Here is a 16387-nt window from a genome sequence, read left to right as displayed (position 1 = left end):
AGAAAAATATTGTCCACCAAGTTAAAAAGACATTGATTCAATCACTTAACTAATTACAACATGTAAATGGTGATAAAAAAATCCTAATTCCTATAGGCTATAAAGCTATATGTCTTTACTCAATAACCCTAAATCCTTTAGCATCAAAATCTTCTCTGATCTTGAAGGAATATGATGTGAATTTAAATGTTCCTTGTTCCTGTAGAACACACTGAACCAGGTCGGACAGAATCCAGGATGTTGATCGAAGCCTCAAACCACAAGAAACATATATATATATATTGATTCTTTTAAGTCACTACTCTCATATTTATAAATGCCAAAAGAGTTTGTGGCAATTGATATATGAGATTTGCTTTCGAGATTCATTATTTCGCCTCTAATATATATTATTCCATAATAACCAACAGTACTTTAAGAATTAGGTTATTTGAAGTGATTATGTTGGCATCTGCTACTGATATTGATTCTTTTGAATGGAGCACTTAATCTTATTCCAATTATGCTGCATACCATCCATCACCACAGAATTGGATTGTCACATCTTTTAATTTGTTCCACATTTTAGCCATAATTTACCTCTGAACCTTTCCTCATTTGGAAATATATATTCATGTCAAGTTCTGCCACTTTGAAGGCTAGGATTCTGTCTGAGTTTCAAGCTTTTGATTGCCGCTGCAAGTGAAGTTTTGTAGGTGAAAAAACATTGTAAAATATCAATTTCTTTCTTGTTTAATTAGCCTAAATCCTAGATGGGGTAATCTGGGCGCACTACTAGCTAAAATATGAAAGTTTGAGGAACCACCTTTGGCTTTGGCCATGGAATCAACCGCTTAAGTGCAAGACACGTAGATAAGAACTTGTAATGACATCATTTATTATTCAACTCATCATATTCCAAATACTTTAGTTATGCACCTATGGAACTTCTAAACTTATGGTTTTGGAGATTACAAGATTAATTTATTAATTAATGAAAAAAGAAAAGGAAAGATATCGTGCTTCTGGATTAAGAAATCAGAAAAGCAATTGCAAATAAAAATATATTTCTTGAGATAGAAATCAAGATCATTGAATTAAGATCAATGGTAAATATATTTCCTTTCCTAGATAATTATTAATTTTTATACATGATTTAAATGTGACTTCACATGTGATTTTAAGATAAACACATCATTTGTACAGACTATAAGTCATCATCCATGAAATATATATAAAAACAAAAATTGATAAGAATATTAATGGGCATGAAAAACTATTCTCCCTCTATCATTCTTTTCCTCTTCTTAATGTGCTTCTTTTTCTTCTATCAAATGCTTTATTAACTTAAACATTAGAGTACTCTTTAGAGTCCTAACTCTAACAAATCTAAATCTTTTTCTTTCTAACAAGTCCAACTAAATTCTTCTCCCATCAAATCTAAAAATTCCTCAACAAAGTCAATCCTTTACTACGGACAAAAACTTGGCCTTGGCAATATCACAATTAAAGCCCCATTACCTTCCATTTGATTCCCATCAGAATCTAAACAACAATATGAAATCAAAAGAGTAATTATTTAAATTGTACTTGAGCAATTAAGAGAAAGATTTTGAGAAGCACATATAGACATGTAACCAAAATTTAAGCATTTCATAAACAAAAAGAAAAGGAACATTGGGGGATAACGGCCTCTCCTAAGCAAAGATTTTGTCTGTCTCGGATCATTAAAGAAGAAAAAACCTAAAACAAATTTTGTTTTAAAAAATGTGTTAACAATCCCAATAATCAGCTTGAACTTTAGGACCAACTGTCGGGAGTTTGATTTCAAGTAGGACCCAACTGGGAAGAAATGACTGGGACTGGTCCTTTATGTTATTATTTCTGTCTTGTCCTATGTTCGAATACGACGACAATGTCCCTTACTCTTAAGGGCATATGATTGAGACAAAACAATGGGTAGAGAGACAGTGGGTTGGTGTCCGAAAGCCTAAACCCCTTTCATGGGACCTTAGACGCGTGGAGTCATGAACAGTTCGAGCTTCGGTGTAACTAACCGGAAAGGGAAAAAGGGAAGGAAAATGAAGAATGCATGGAACACGTGGCCTTCGGCCATGGATGGTCCACGTGGGCTTTGGCTACTTGCTGTACTTGGCTAACGCTAGTGTCACCCCCCAGGCGGACGCACCAGAACTAAGGATCGCGTCCCAACGGCAAAGGCTCGAGCACGAGAGAGAGGCCAGGGTTTACGCAATGCTAGATTCGTCGGTTCATTTGACAGATACGATAGCATCGTCACTATAGATATGCGTTAACGTCAATTTACTTTTATTCAGCTGCTTAAGAATTTTCTTCTGTTGAAATATAAAGTCCACCTCACAAAACTATCGACCTTTTTGGTTATTGATCTTCTGGCCACTCTCACTTCCAAGTGCGTGTCCATAAACTTCCCTGTTCTTTAAAAAATATATATATCGCCAAAACAAGTTTCAAATTCAATTTTTCAATATATAGGAAATAGATGTATTTACTGTCAAATTTAATTTTTATATGATTTAAATTTGATGTTAATATTCTTCAAAGATCACTCTTTTAATTACTTAAAGAGAAAAAAGTAAAAATCTATCGCATTGTATATGATTTGTGTTTTAAGTTTAATTTTAATTAAAAGTAGAGAAAAGCAAGTTAAAAATTAATTAGATTGTTTGAAATGATTAACAAGTTGGAAATTAAAAACATAAAAAAAATAACTAATTAATTCCAAACCAAGGTTTGAAAACTGACGATCCCGATCCGTAGGAATAACTTCTCATGAAAACAAAATTTTTAAAACATCCCTAGGTTAGAAGAAATGTTATTGTTATGTTTTCACTCTTTAATGTCACTTCAGTTTACTAGCTTGAATTAAACGGCCTAAAAACTGAATCTTTGTTTTGTAATCAATACTATAATTAACACACCACTACTAGTTGTTTTTAATGATTTCATAAACTTGCTAATTATAATATTGAGTTGGCCTGGAGGTGGAGGGCTTGAGGACCGCCGGTAACGGGCTGCCGAAATTCTGAGAGAGATGCAGTAGTACGTACTAGCTAGGAGGCTATCATATTATTAATTAAATAGCTAATGATCGAAAGAGATGGCGACTAATATCACATATTTTCCGACTTGGCAATGGCTGGCTCATGTAGCATATAGCACGTACTAGCTAGCAGGCTATGATATTATTAATTTGATAGCTATTGATCGAAAAAGATGGCAGCTAATATCACATATTTTGCTACTTGGCTATGGATATGGCCTATGTTGTTCTAAGAAAATGAGTCATGCAAGCAGAAATAAGCGTGGGGCATGGGATCCTCAAATCTCACTTTCCATTATGCTAGTGGCGGCGCACACTGATTTTTCGATTTTAACTTTAATTTTGTTTATTTCCCTTATAATGCTGGTAACTTATAATGCTCGGATTAACCGTTACTTTCCCAAAAAATCTCTTTATAAGCAAACCTCCCATTTCATAGTTTAACCCAAAAACGGAAACCGTTACTCATACAAACAAACAACAGCCATTTTCCTTCTCTATGGAAACGCACTCGGATTGCTTCTGGGTTTTGTTTCTTGCTTCCAAATGCAAAACTTTCTCCTCCCTAAACTCTATTTTGCTTCTCCTTTTTCTTTGCATGGCTTGGCTGGCCATTTCCCTCTGCTTCTGGTCGTACCCTGGCGGCCCTGCCTGGGGTAACTATTATTGGCTGCGCAAGAGAGCAGCCACAAAACCCAATAACATCATCCCAGGGCCACGAGGATTCCCGGTTATTGGAAGCATGAACCTCATGGTTAACCTCGCGCACCGCAAGCTTTCCGCTGCAGCCCAGTCTTTTGGTGCTATGCGGCTTATGGCCTTTAGCTTGGGTGGTACACGAGTTATCATTACATGCAACCCAGATGTAGCCAAAGAGATACTTAACAGTTCTGTTTTTGCTGATCGTCCAGTGAAAGAATCAGCGTATAGTTTAATGTTTCACCGAGCGATTGGTTTCGCTCCTTATGGGGTTTATTGGCGAACCCTAAGAAGAATTGCTGCAACGCATCTCTTTTGTCCTAAACAAATTAGTTCCACCGAGGCACAGAGGTTCGATATCGCCTCCCAAATGGTGTCTATAATAGCACGTCGGAGTGGAGAGTTCTCTTTACGCGATATACTCAAGAAAGCTTCCCTTAACAACATGATGTGCTCAGTGTTTGGCAGTAAATATCTACTGGGTTCATCAAATAGAGAAACTAAAGAACTGGGCCAGCTCGTTGAAGAAGGTTACGACCTACTAGGTAAGCTCAATTGGTCTGATCATCTTCCATGGCTTGCTGGATTAGACCTTCAAAAAATCCGGCTTCGATGCTCAAAACTTGTTCCCAAAGTGAACAAGTTTGTGAATAGAATCATCCAAGATCATAAAATCCAAACAGGGAGAAGAAACCATGATTTTGTGGACGTTTTGCTTTCTCTCAATGGCCCTGATAGACTCTCGGACAACGATATGATTGCCGTTCTTTGGGTAAGCAACAAACTTATTGCCACGATAATTAATAAAGAAAGCAATTTATTTTATATGCATGTTTTTGTTCCCTTTCATGATGATTTCTAGCTGTGAAATAGTATGGGAAAAGAATTAAAGATGGAATCTTGATAAGCTCGTTGATTAGATTCCTATTATGCTATACATTTTCTTAGCTTTTCTTAGCTTTTCCAAGGACTTCGTCTCATTAACCAAACGTACCATTATTCCCTTTGATTAAAAATTTAACTGCTTTTTCCTAATCATGCTACACTCATTAAACAGGAGATGATATTTAGAGGAACCGATACCGTGGCGGTTTTAATAGAGTGGATACTAGCGAGAATGGTGCTTCACCCTGAAATCCAATTACAAGTGCAGACCGAGCTTGATCAAGTTATTGGGAAATCACGGCCGTTGATAGAATCTGACATTCTGTCGATGGTTTACCTGCCAGCTGTGGTGAAGGAGGTTCTCAGGCTGCACCCACCTGGCCCACTTCTATCATGGGCCCGTTTGGCAATCACAGACACTACAATTGATGGATATCACGTGCCTGCTGGAACCACAGCCATGGTTAACATGTGGGCCATCACCAGGGACCCAGATGTTTGGATGGACCCACTTAAGTTCATGCCAGAGAGATTCGTGTCTAAGGACAGTGCTGATGTGGAGTTCTCTGTGTTGGGGTCTGACCTCAGGCTGGCGCCTTTCGGGTCTGGCCGTAGAACTTGCCCTGGAAAGACTTTGGGTTTAGCCACTGTTAGCTTTTGGGTAGGCTTCTTGTTGCATGAGTTCGAGTGGGTGCAATCTGATGATAATCCAGTTGATCTCAGCGAAAAGCTTAGGCTCTCCTGTGAAATGGCTAACCCTCTTAAGGTCAAAGTGCACCCTAGGCGAAGATAAAAAGGACCAAAATAATCAGTGAGAACTTTGAAATGATAATCGCAAAATCTGTAATTTGTTCAGTCTCAACAAAAGCGATTATCCTCACTCAGCAGCCGGTTAGATATGCTGGACTTAAACAATGTAAATATAGCAGGTGTTGGTCTCTATAAATCTCAATGCCCCCGTGTCTTGATCTTGACCTACAATATTGCTATTATATATATGGATATGCCTGTTCCAGCAATAAGCTAGAGTTAGCAATGTGTAAATTATACCAGTTTAACTTGGTTTTGATCTTTTGGGTTTCATTTCTTTTTCCAAAACCATTAATGGAAATATTCAATCAAACCCATATGGACTGAGTGGTGACATAAGCAAATATATAAACAAAGATTCCGCATGTTTCGCTTCTGCTGATCACGTTAATCCAATCGAAAAAGGAGCACAAATCTCAAGCCCTAGCCAGTTATCAACAGGAAGCCCAAGATACTTCTAAGCATTCTTTAATTAATATTGTTGAGTCCATTTGGTAGCTAATCATACAGTAATTTAATATGTTTTCTTATAAGCAGTGGGCCATGAAATTTGATTCAGACATCACAATTCACCAAATAGTCTTCCCGTTGCTAATCACGCATTTAATAAAACATAATAACAGCTCTGCTATTCTGCACAAGGTGTCCATGACATTTTCTTTTTAAACGGTCCATGGAACTCCAAAGGAGATGCGAAAGTGGACAATATTGTGCATTTCAAGAAGCAAGATATGTATGTCAATGGGGACTAATATTAATTACTATCTTTTGTCAAGATGCAGGCTGCCAATTATACTATATCGAAAAGCTAAAAGGAATAGTTGATGCAGCCGGAGGCTAAAAAGGGGGAACATCGATTGGATGCTTATCTATCCTTTCCTCAGTACAATAAAGATGAGCAAGTGTCGCAGATAACAAAGAAAACAGGAAAATTAACGGCACCCCTCAAGTCAATATTATTGGATGCGCATCATAAGTCATCATTTTATTAATGAATAAAATTAAAATTAAATATCATTAAATTTTAAATTAAAAGATATTTTTTCAATGGTGCTAATTGTAGTGCATGGATAATTTATAATATATCAAATATAATCTCTTTTGCAAAACGCTCTTACAAGTCAATAGCTTTTACTTGTAGAGTTTTTTTTTTTTTTTTTTCATATTTCTCTAATAAATTTTAAGTCAAACCTCGATTATTTTATCAAAGAGAAGAGAGTTATGAGAAGAAAGAACATAAATTTTCTCGTTTAACGTAACTTTTGAAAAAAAAAATTAAAAAAGAAAAATGACAAGAAATCAAAGGAAAATTTATCTAATATTGCATCAGTAAAAAGTTTTAAATTCTACCGACATAATTAAAAAATTATCACATATGTCATTAAATATATTTTTAAAATTAATTAATTAATATAATATAAAATTATGCATAACAATCTTTTAAGTGCGTGAAATAATAGTCCAAATCAAAATCTCAATTATCCAAGCTCTAAATACCGAACAACTTAAGTTAGGCAATATCTAAGAAGTGGGGAGTTACATCACATGGTGATATACAAGTTTCTTTATGTGGCAATTACTCTTTTGAACCCAAACGAAGTCACTTTGAATATATAACATGCAAAGGTGACACGATAATGAAATTTGAGCTTTTGTTAGCTAATTCAGATTAAGATGGGGTACCATGGTTGCATATAACTTAATACTTTTAAAAATGTTTTAACAAGCTTGTTAATCAAAACTTAAATATGATAGTTGACTTTTTTATTGCTTTAAATTTTTGGGATAATTGATCATTCAATGTAATATGTTACCTCCTGAAAAATGCAATTCTTTTTAATATTTTGTTCACCAATTCTTATTGCCTATTGGGCTGTGTAATGCTTCTTTAATCTTTTTATTCATGTCATGTTGTTCATTGAATTGCGTAATGTTCCTTTAATTCTTTTCAGCTTGTACTACAAACCTTGGAGATTCAGTACATCAAATATAAATGCACTGATGGAACTCTTTTTGTTTTTATTGATCTATTTATGGATAAATCTTTCTATATAACCAAACGAAAGGAATGAAATTTCTTTTCAAAAGAAGAAAAGGGCAGAGCCTAGAACTAGAGTGAGGATATAAGTTTGGGGAAAAAAAAAGAAAGATAAAAAAGCTCGATTTTGATGTTACTGCCGAACGATTTCTATCATCTTTTGAAAAAAAAAGTGTATTGACGACCTCGCCTTTTTGTCTGTGAGGTTTTTTTCATTATCTGAACTTGAGTTGGATTGGTGCCCGCGGGGCCATTTCCTATCCTCTTTCCCTTGAAATAGGGTTACCGCATATGATGAGAGACTACTAGATGGCAAGTAAAATGCACATGGATTGAAAGACAACAAATGGTACTTGCGAAAAGTACTTCACATAACTTTGTCTTTTGCCCCAAACCTTGATTGTGATCTTTAACTTTCCCTGTCTGTTAGGATAACAGCTGTATCTTGTCAAGTCTTAATATCCTTAAGCCTTCCAAAAACCATTTGAATTTGTTTGCAAAAATTTAAAGACATGTCCAATTTTCTATTAAACCAATCTCTCTTCGCTTTGTCTTGGAGCATTCACATCACTCTCACACGTCCTAATTTCATGCACCAGGCCAAGCTGGAGCTTGCAGCTGATAAAACCAAATCAAATGTAAATGCAAAGCTTTGGGCTAAATATTTTAAATCCTTTTGAGTAGTACTGCACTGTTTCTTGATTTTTGCATATCTTAGGAATTGGAAATATTATGTTCATAATGACACATGCTCGTGTCTATACTTGGGCCATACATGAAAATCTTTGACTGATTCATTGTTATTCCCTGGGCAGAGCTAGGTGTGGTTGCCAAACGAGATCCTAGTACAGATGTATAAAACCATGATTATAGGGCAATTTGTCAAATACATGTAAAGTTATTGTTATGTAATGCACAAAGGCGAATCAAAACGGAATAATAAAATTGTCATGGACACTTTTAAAAATTAAAAAATAAAAAAAATTTTCTGAACTCTCAATATTGTCACTTGAACATTTTTTTTACCGACAAAATTAATAAATTCGTGACAGTTTTATTATATATATTATAAGTAAATATTTAAAAAATATTCTGAAATCCATCGCTAATATCCGAACACCATCCGAACAAAAGTAAGACTTCAGATAATCGGTACAGTATATGTTGGGCTAACTAAAGCTTGCATAGATGGCTCACATTTTGCTGTCTTTTTGAACACGCATTGTCCTTAACAAGTCCCACCATTGGTCCTCCCTGTATGATTGATGATGACCATATTCATTCCTTTTGGTGTTATGTGGTAGAAGAAGCCAAAATGGTTCTTAATTTTTTTTATAATATGATCAGAAATACTTAATTATATGAATTAAACCCTATTGACCAAGATTCTTAACAAATAGAAAAGAGAAAGAATCATAAATATGATGATGCAATATTACAAAGAATAAGGAAACTTGGGACTTTATTTCTTTTTAAAATCTTCATTAGTTTAATTCAATCCATCCAATTGATATCAAATCATATGAACAATGAAACTAACTTCTTCTAAAGCCTAGATACTCGTTCCTTGTTGCCAGTTAAAAGTGTAGTTTTATTTCACAAACTAATTACTATTTACAATTATTTTGGAAGAATTTAAAGCACTGTCTGCCATATGATCATCATCATGATGATTTAGTTCATGGATCTAGAAGTAATTAAATGCAATAAATTTGATATTGTATTTTAGTTGACATAATACTAATGTGGCAAACATTGTGATTGAACCAGGGAAATTTGAATTTTTTTTTTTCATCCATGAAAAACATGATAATGAAGTACAAAGGCACGATGTCCAGCAGATTGAACTGATCATAATTAAATTATACTAATAATGTGAGAGAAAAGAGGAGAAATCGTAGAATATATGCCGGGATTGTGGGTGATCATGCGCACTGACAGCCATACCCAACCGATTTATATTCCATAGAGCATTTAGCGGAAACTTTTGCTGACTGAATGACGTAAATCCGGGGAATAATGCAATTTTTTAGTACATAAATTTGCTTGAAATTCCTTTGAACGTAGTTTATGTTGTACCAAAACGTTGAAAATTGTAGACTATTTAATGATTATTTCTGGACCAAAAATATTTTTGTTGATGCCATTGGAATACCAGCAGGGCTATAATGTTGGATATCAGTGGGGTTATGATGTTCTAGGTTTCCAAAGTATAAAAAAGGTCTAATTTCATTATTAGAGTGTGGAAAATGTTTTTATGAGTGAATTAGTGGTCAATGTTAAAGGCAGTTAGCATTTTGAAATTAATATGGAGGTTTAATTGTGATCATTTAAGAAATTATTATCCATATATTATTACGAAGAGAAGCATTTTTTTTTTTTATATTACATATTGAAGATTTTTTTTTAAAGTCATATACTATATATATTTTGTTTAAAAAAGTATATTATCGTCTTGAATTCGGGACTAATGATTGGAATGATTTGAAGATGATATTTTTTTGGTTAAAAGGAACTTTTACTTGAAAAACCTTGGAAATTAGTTCCATGTCCAAATTACTGGCTGCTTATTTTTACTTAGCAAGAATAATTACCGCTTTGTCAATTTTTCAATTGAATTAGTGTCACTTGACTTTTGATATCGAATTCAATCATGAATTTTATAATTAGTATAAATTAATATATTTTATATCCTTTTATAATGGACGAATGCTGGTGCACGGGGTGTACTAGGAAAACCTCCGATTAGCTTTATTTCTTCGAGTTTCAGTTTGGCCCATATATTGGTGGGAACTCTAATTTATCTCAATCCCAGTTTTCTTGTCCTGGTCGATAGCCTCTTCATATGTTTATTCAACGATGATAAATACTTGTTTGATCTTACTTCTGCTACCTTTAACTCTAACAACAGTCGGTTGATTCTAACAGTGGCCTGAATGAGTCTTGCGTTGCAGTTAATATGGGCTATGGCATAGCATAATTGCAGGGACTGACGGCAGGAAGGTTATAGAAGAAAATATATTACACAAAAGGTCCAGCATTTAACATCTGAAATAACACAAACGAAACCTTTTTTATATGAACTACGAGCAACCCATTATTGAAAACTAGAGAACTTTTAGGTGTTACTGAATAAGGTAGAATCCTGCATCCTGAAGAGTGCCTTTTCTAATTGGCTCCACTTCTGTTCCAATGTCCCAATGTATCCAATGGACATCCTAACCTTTTTTATATGAACTACGAGCAACCCATTATTGAAAACTAGAGAACTTTTAGGTGTTACTGAATAAGGTAGAATCCTGCATCCTGAAGAGTGCCTTTTCTAATTGGCTCCACTTCTGTTCCAATGTCCCAATGTATCCAATGGACATCCTAACCAGCCCTGGAGAAATGCCGGCAAGGGCCTTCTCTTCAGCATTCATTTCACTACTGGTAGTGCTCCCTGAACAAGACATCAGAGTCTCATAGTAACCCAAGCTAACTGCCATAAACCCAAATTGAGTATGGTTCTGCAAGAGGTGCATTAGCCTGTTAGCCCTTTCTTCAGATTCCATGTCAACACAAAGAAGACCACTAAACCCATATTCTTTGTTGGCCATGGACTTCAATAGCTGGTGTTGAGGGTGATCCTCAAGCCCCGGGTATATGACCTTGAGGCCCAAGTTCTTCATTCTAATGGCATAGGCCATGGCTCTGCTACAGTGCTCCTTCATTCTTAGGCCCAAATGAGGAATCCTTTCAGAGAGGTCAAAGGCAACCTTGGCGTTCATGGTCGGGCCTAGAAGCATCAGAGCACCTTGGTGAAGGTCCATCATGGAGGTCACCAGGCTAGCAGGACCACAAACAGCACCTGAAAATTGCCATTTCGTTGGATTAACAAAATAGTGGATACGAGATACTTCTACTTTTCAACTAGAATTATCAATTTTAAGGCGTTGAAACTTTAAGTTGGAATACAGAATTTATCAGAAAAATACAAAAGACAAAACACATCACATGAAAGCTTATCCAAAACAAAAAAAGAAAAGGAGGATCTAAACGCACCCCGTACATGCTTGATGATGATCTTATCGGTGAAAATTATATAATTAGTGAATTTGCAGGAAAATATCCTTATCAGCCATAAAGCTAGCTAGAAAACGAAACTTAACTATTCATCAAAGCATAAACACGAGAAAAAGTTTTGCATAGTAATTGGCTGCTTTTCAAGTGATCATCAGTAGCATCTTTCACGAGATAAGTTGCCCCCCCACTAGCCCTAAAAATATGAATCCGAACTTTTGGAATGTTGAAGACTATATGCGTTTCCCATCTTATGAATCCTAAATTTTTTTTTTTTTGAAGGTTGCAATTTTCATCAAAACTCTGAAATCAATGTCCTGGATTCTTTGGCCAAAAAAATGTCCTAGATCCCACCATTTAAGTTGATTAATCACAGGATCACATCATTTCATGTCATTGATGGCACATTTTCCAATGTAAAACAGTAAGATGAATGCCTGATGCGTGTACGGTAAACGAGAAACATGACAAACAAACCTGCAATAACATCGGCCCCACCGCTGATGAACTTGGAGATACTATGGACAACCACATCAGCTCCAAGCCGAGCAGGGGAAAGAACCATGGGAGCGAAGGTGTTGTCTACAACCACCATGATTCCTTTTTCGTGTGCTATCCTGCTTAGCTCCGGAATGTTGGCTACGGTGAGTGTGGGGTTCGACATGGACTCGAAGTACAAAACATTGGTCCGTCCTTTGACGATGGCATTTTTTACCGCTTCGTGATCACATATGTCCACGAACGTGGTCTTGATGTTACAGGCTCTTGGCAAGAAATGGGTTAGAAGTGCATGAGTTCCGCCGTAGAGAGTCCTCGATGCCACCACGTGTCCGCCACTGCTGCAGAGTTGCAACAGCACGGATGATATAGCTGACATACCTGTCATCACGAAATCAAATTATTAACCACAAAATTAACCATTTTTATAAGAATGTTTATTAGATTTTTGCGTGGAAAATGAAAGGTGAAACAGAAAAAATTAATTACCGCTAGCAGTGCAATAGGCAGCTTCGGTTCCTTCCAGGGCTGCCATCTGACGGCCAAGATTTAAGACGGTGGGGTTGAAGTGACGACTGTAAATGAAAAAATCACGATCAGGGCCGAGTTCACCGGCGAACATGCGGCGCATGGTCTCAGGTTCCATGACGGTGAAGGTGGCTGAGGCTTCAATGGACATGTTAACGCCACCATGCTCACCGAATTCATGGCGTGCGCTGGCTAATGCAGCGGTAGGGTCATTTTCCCATGCTGGTGACAGTGTTGGCAACATTGATTTATTGGCCATGAAAAGATCATCCCTTTCAAAGTCATCAGCCCCGGCAGCTCTCTTCTTTCCTGGAAAAACAAAGCCACGGCTCTGAGTTTCTGCCATAATTAATTCCACAGAGAACAGGAATCAAGAATGAGCCAATAAATTTCCCTGGATTAATTTTTTTTTTGTCGGTGGGGTTGTTTGGAGGTAATTAAATGGCAACAGCAAAATCGAAGGACTAATCAAGATTGTTATGAGAGAGAGGGTATGGTGAAGACATATAAGGGTTGGAGGCTATATATAAGCGGAGAACTGTGCGAAAATGGTGGTGTTAGAGATTTTACAAAGGAAGTTTAATCCATTTGTCTTAAAATAAGATAGTGAGTCTAATCCATTTTTAATTAGGAAATAATTAGGATTGTGGTTTACAACTCAGGTACCATTTTTGGGGAGGAGTAGCTCTACCTAAGCAATTAACATTAACAAAAAATTTGGAAAGTTATCTTTTTATGTCTCTAAGTAATGGAAAATTTTTAAGATATTTAAGTATATTTACCTAAAGTTATAATAATAATCTTGCAAAACTTGAAACATAACTTAAATGGTTCATTTATAATTTTACTAAAATTAAAATTTAATTACTAAAATTAAAATTTAATTCGTAAAGCTTATAATTTTTTTTCTCAAATTTCTTTAGATTTTTATCTCTTAAATAAAAAAAATTACAAACTTGCAGGGGTGAAGTACAGATTCAAATAAGGTTACCAAATATAGGGGTTAATACTTTTTTTTTACGTTATATATGAATGGGATTGCAATGTTACATAAAGGAAAGGAACCTAACTTTTTATCAGTAAAGCAGAATTTTCAATTATTCTCAGTCATTAATTTGTCCTTTTTTTTTTTTTACATATAATATTTGGCTAAATAATGTAAGAAGTAAGATTCTCATGCTCAATAAAATCTTATCTCTCTCTTTACAAGATTAGTTTAAATTTTCAAGGCCTTTGATCGATCTTCCTTTATATCATAAAAAAACGAGACGTTCAAATGTTGAGATGTTCTTTTTTTCATTACGAATAAATTCATTGTTTCTCGCTTTTATTTGTTTGACTTCACAAAAAAAAAAAAAAAAATCATGAATAAATAATGCGTGTAGCTCAAGCATAAATCAAAATATTTTAATGAATACTCGAAACACATGCGTCACCTTAACATAAATAGAATTTGAATTTTATGAAATTATATTTTTCACTGCAGCAATAATTCTTCTAAAAAATTATTTTATTGTTAAATTCAAAAAGCAGGACCAATTAACAATATTTTTGGAAGGGCCAGCATGAAATTTCTCATGCTGCCTACTAAAATCTTTCACCAACTATTCTTTTCTCATACTTTAGCTTTTAATTTTTTCTTAAAACAAATAAATCTTCTTCAGTCTTTTTAATAAGTTTTATTTATTTCTTTTCCATTTCTGGTTTTGATATTATCTTAGCGCGTCATGGCTTGTGTAAACGCCTATTTGGCACAATCAAGATTCAAGCTCAAAAGTTCAATTTTTACGTTTTATTTCATTTTTATTTTTATCTTTATATTTACAAGTGTTTATCATTATTTCATAGTTTATATTTATCCTTGTATTTTTTTTTATTATCTTTAAGATTATTTTGTCCATTTATCTTTATTTCACCTCTATTTTTATTTTATTCCTTTATCTTAATTTTATTTATTTTTGTTTTATTTATTCATTTGTCTTAGTTTATCTCATTGATCTTGTTTGTTTATATATATATATATATATATATATATATAAATAAACAGACTAAAAACATTGATAAAATTAAAAAAAGAATTCGGATAGAGGCTTACCAAAATTGAATTGAAATTGGGATTAGGATTTGATTTTAACATAAATTTAAGTTTGTGATTATAAAAATTCATTAAATTTTATCATAATGTTGAATCATAAGCTATTTCCAAGAATAGATAAGAGTGTGATAATTCAATTTTTAAAATTGTAATCCTAGATTAGTTGAAATTGCTATTGAGTTTCCCTTTACCCAAGTATTCAACACAATAATCACACAACAAAAAGCAAAAACAATCGTAGAGGGAGAGAGCAAGTAAAAAAATGTTTCTAGCAATAGGGTTTTTAATTTGAAGAAAACAACTTTTTTGGGAATTTGATTATTTGAATCAATTTAATTTTGGAGAAATTAGTGTTATTAAAGGATTCAAGAGGCCTAAAAGATCCAAATTCGCATTTTTGACCTTTTTTTTTTGAAAACTCTAAAAAATTTTTTAAATTTTCAGTGATATTTTGAATTTTTCGACAAGAAATTCAAATTACAACAAGTTTTGAAACCAAAATCTCATACCTTGATGAATTTTCCAACGAAAAACTCAGATTTTGACTAAAATCTCAGAATCTAATGCACTTGTCGGCAACCTTTGAAGATTGTAGTGATAAGAATCTAGAAAAACAAAAAAGAGAGAGAGGCTTATGGAAGAGAGAGAAAGAAAAAAGAGAGGGAGAAGAAAATTTTGAAAAAAAAAAGTTTGGCTTTTATAAGGAGGAGAAAAGATGTTGTTTTGATATTAAAAAATTTTGCAAGATTCGCATGTGTCTTATTTTAGATCTGTGCACTGACCTGCTTTCAACTCGACCTATACCGTAGGTTTCCTTTTTTATTTTATTTTATTGTTTTATGGGTTTTATTTATATTTTGTTATTATTTTATTTTATTGTTTTATTTTTAACATATTTTGCATGATTAAATTTTTTAAAAAAATCATTAGAAGAGATAATTCTAAATAAAATATATATATAAATAAAGGTCAAAATAAAACTTTAATAAAATTTTGAAAATAAATCATAATTGTTTGAAAATAAAATTCTTAGAAATTATAAATGGATAATTTTCTAAGAAATTTATAGGTGAGAGATTTTCCTAAATTTAACCCAAATGAAGGAAAAAATTAGATAAAATTTCAATAAAAATAATTAGTATTTATTTTCAAAGTAAATAAAAAAATATAAATAAACTTTATAAAATTTTGGTAATAAATCTAAGAATGAAATTCTTAAAAATTAAAAATAGATAATTTTTAAAAAATCTCTTACTAAGGAATTTCTATAAATTAGCCCAAATAGTAGAACAATTTAGATAAAATTTCAATAAAAAATAATTGTATTCATTTTCAAATCAAATAAAAAAAATATAACTTTGTTGATGGTGTTTTTTGGTGTCTTAGTTAGAATGAAAGAGGTGAGGTGGAAAGGAATGACAATTGTGACCTACAGTCAAAGAACACAGTCAGGGGACATCGAAATTGTTACTCTAAGATGCACTTTAATGCTTAAGTCAATATATTACCTGAGATAGGATAAAAAAAGTAAGTAAGGGAGATGAAAATGGTGAAGTGTGCGTGAGAAGCATCAATTAAGGGAAGCTCAGAGTGTAGTAGTTTTCTCTTAATTTTGGTTATCTTACGTACCTGGCATAAACAACCAATTTGCCTTTTTTTTTTCTTAAATATAATTTTATTTATTTATTTATTTATTAATATTATTATCCTC

The 16387-nt window shown here is 33.7% G+C and overlaps 2 protein-coding genes across 2 annotated transcripts; one reads left to right on the top strand and one right to left on the bottom strand.

Annotated features, from left to right (window-relative positions):
* The first annotated feature begins 3506 nt into the window (after positions 1-3506).
* On the top strand, positions 3507-5581 carry LOC111287436 (cytochrome P450 78A9-like). Its single transcript, XM_022878013.2, has 2 exons — positions 3507-4532; positions 4818-5581. Exons 1-2 carry the CDS (start codon positions 3561-3563, stop codon positions 5436-5438), a joined length of 1593 nt encoding a protein of 530 aa, XP_022733748.2. The 5' UTR covers positions 3507-3560; the 3' UTR covers positions 5439-5581.
* A 4916-nt stretch (positions 5582-10497) lies between these two features.
* On the bottom strand, positions 10498-13176 carry LOC111287425 (methionine gamma-lyase-like). Its single transcript, XM_022877983.2, has 3 exons — positions 12543-13176; positions 12033-12434; positions 10498-11343 (listed from the first exon to the last, which is right to left on the bottom strand). The coding sequence occupies exons 1-3, from the start codon at positions 12925-12927 to the stop codon at positions 10766-10768; spliced, it is 1365 nt and encodes a 454-aa protein (XP_022733718.1). The 5' UTR covers positions 12928-13176; the 3' UTR covers positions 10498-10765.
* Between the last annotated feature and the right edge of the window lie 3211 nt (positions 13177-16387).

The sequence above is a fragment of the Durio zibethinus genome, chromosome 17, assembly GCF_047325235.1.
Source record: "Durio zibethinus cultivar Kanyao isolate XHJ-2024 chromosome 17, ASM4732523v1, whole genome shotgun sequence".
Lineage (NCBI taxonomy): Eukaryota > Viridiplantae > Streptophyta > Magnoliopsida > Malvales > Malvaceae > Durio > Durio zibethinus.
Note: the sequence above shows the minus strand (reverse complement) of the source record. Positions and strands in the feature narration are given on the sequence as shown.